The sequence below is a fragment of the Culex pipiens genome, chromosome 3 (assembly GCF_016801865.2).
Source record: "Culex pipiens pallens isolate TS chromosome 3, TS_CPP_V2, whole genome shotgun sequence".
Taxonomy (NCBI): domain Eukaryota; kingdom Metazoa; phylum Arthropoda; class Insecta; order Diptera; family Culicidae; genus Culex; species Culex pipiens.
The window spans coordinates 146,957,653-146,960,296 of NC_068939.1; the positions used below are offsets into that span (position 1 = coordinate 146,957,653).

The 2,644-nt window shown below is 45.7% G+C and overlaps 1 protein-coding gene across 1 annotated transcript; it reads left to right on the forward strand.

Moving 5' to 3' along the window:
• The first annotated feature begins 1,073 nt into the window (after positions 1-1,073).
• Positions 1,074-2,294, forward strand: LOC120422005 (uncharacterized). Its single transcript, XM_039585320.2, has one exon. It carries the CDS (start codon positions 1,074-1,076, stop codon positions 2,292-2,294), a length of 1,221 nt encoding a protein of 406 aa, XP_039441254.1.
• The last annotated feature ends 350 nt before the right edge of the window (positions 2,295-2,644 follow it).

A 2,644-nucleotide genomic window follows, 5' to 3' on the forward strand; every position in this document is an offset into this window, starting at 1 on the left:
TGGCCTTTTTCCACTTTTGCAAGGTGAAATTGGGAAAGTCTGGCTCTGGTGGTGGAGAGGGTGGCGGGTTGCCATGGATCAGTGGGTTTTCGCTGGAGTTGCAATCAGATGAAGGAAGAAAAATGGGGGAGAGGGGATGATGGGAATAAGATTTGCCTTCTTTATGGTTTTTCCTTCTGACTACTTTTTTTCATTTCAGCTGGGCTGCCGCCACGCGAATTGAAAGCTTTCATCTTTCACTACTGGTTGCGTGGCAGGGGTTGTTTAATTTTTAAATTTGCATTTGCCATGGACCCTTTTATTAAAATATCAACAGAATTAAAAAAATAACTTTATTACATTTTTAATCACATGTTGTCACTGTCGTGATATCTTGACGCACATGGGGCCAAATTGAGTAAAGATTTTGTGCAGCTCTCAATCCGTCACCTTTTGACCTTCAAAAATTCATAAAATCGATTTCAATCCTGAAATATTCAACAAAAATCTAAAAAAAACTTCGTGTATGAATTTGTCACTCTTCATATGAAAGAAGTTTAAATCTTGGCGTGCTATCTTGACACACCGCACTTCAAGGTAAGTGCGACAACTGGCCAAAGGGATTTCAGGTCAGAACTCTTTTGACACACGTACATGCCCGACTACCGTACACATTTGTAATTATAGCTCGGAACTCTGGCAACCAATTTAACCAAACTTCTGGACAAGCCACAGAGTGGCCAACCAAACAAACGTGTTTGTTATTGTTTACATTGCATGCTCTTTTTTTTGTTTCTTCAAGGTCAACTGTGAAACCGAAAAATTCCGTAACATTGTATTAATCTAATTTATTATTAAAAATCATTAGTAACACGTTATAATGGTAAAGTGTCACAAACAAACTATAATTATGACTTTGCAAAAAAGTTTGCTGATTTCGTCCAATTTCGCTGAAAACTTTAGTTTTCATTCAACCTAATGATGCATAATGACTTTCTGCAACATATCGAAAACTTTGCCATTTGCAAGCAATTTGGTCAACTTTCTACCCAACCCATTTCGAGGCTTCAGTCGTCTCAAGATTGTCCTTCAGAATGGCCACCTATCTGGACCGCCTCAAGGCCGGCTACCATCGCTTCGTGGACATCCGCAAAACGGATGACCTATTCGGCCACAACATCTGGACCCACGGAAACACCGCCGGGATCGGGCTGCACGACCCGTCTCAACGCCTCAAGCGGTTCGCGTTCCGGTGCCTTACCTGCGTGTTCGCCCTGCAGCAGTACATTCTGGTTCGCGATGTGGTTCGGGCCATACGAGCCGGTGACGACGATCTAGCGATCCGAATCGGGATGTTTGTGATCTACAGTGCCCTGTCGCTGCTGCAGATGATCAGCTTGGACGGGAATTACGGCTTGTTTCTGCAGGTCAGGGAGTACTTCAACTCTCGACTGCGTCGACATTGTGGAGGTTCGCAAGCAGAAGCAATTAGGGCGGACCTGTATCGGCAGTCTTGGCGGAACATTCTGGTGGCGGAGATTCCGGTTGTGGCGATGTCCCTGGCTTGGGCGATCTGGGCTCGTGAGGAGTACTTTCATTTGGTGCTGGAAGTTGGAGAGGACTACCAGTGGGTCGTTGACTTTGTTGATCTGTTTTACGGGCTGCCGCTGGTGTTCTGGAACAATTCCATGTGGATCATATCGTTGACCATGCTGTCGTTGCTTCAGAACGCAGTCCACGAGTTGACGGTGATTGCACGATCCTTTGCAGCATCATTCGACCAAGCAATGGTTGAATCTGACGAGGGTCAACTACCCGACCACTTCTGGAGATCCTTCGATGCCAGCTTCAAAGCATCCCTCGCCGAATACGAGCAGTTCCTGGAGATGATCGCAACCCTGCGTGCGCTAATGTCAACCTTCTTTCTGCTCAAAGTGCTCACCGTTGAAAGCCTGCTCGCGGTCACCTGCTTCATGACCTTCAAGGTGACCTTCCAGCTGATCACGGCCTTTTCCTACGCGATCGTGTTTACCGTGGAGTGTTACATCTTTTGCAACCTGGTGGAGCAGCTGAACGACCAGCGGGAAGCGATCGTCGAGTGTTGCCAGCACTGGCGGTGGCCGTTCCCGGCGGAGAAGGCGACCCGACTGCGTCACGTACGGGCCATGGTGCTGATCACGGAAGCCCACTGTCAGCAGTCGTTTCGCTTTCGTTGCGGCCAAATGTTGGACGTGTCGATGGAGATGTTCCGCATGGTGCTGGACACTTGCTACACGCTGATTACGTTCCTGCAGGCCACCAAGCCAGCGCAGTAGGGTGGGAACACCGAATAGTAGATTTCAGTGTGATGTTTTAAAATTATGTTAATATGCACCAAGTTGAGGTTATTTATTTTACACAAAGTCGCCAAAGCTTGCAAAGAAGATGGGGATTAAATATTGCCACATTAATCGCTTTTTAAATGAGCAGTTCTCTAGGATTTAGGTCATTCGATTTTTTTCTGTATTTTTTAATCCGACTGAAACTTTTTTGGTGCCTTCGGTATGCCCAAAGAAGCCATTTTGCATCATTAGTTTGTCCATATAATTTTCCATACAAATTTGGCAGCTGTCCATACAAAAATGATGTATGCAAATTCAAAAATCTGTATCTTTTGAAGGAATTT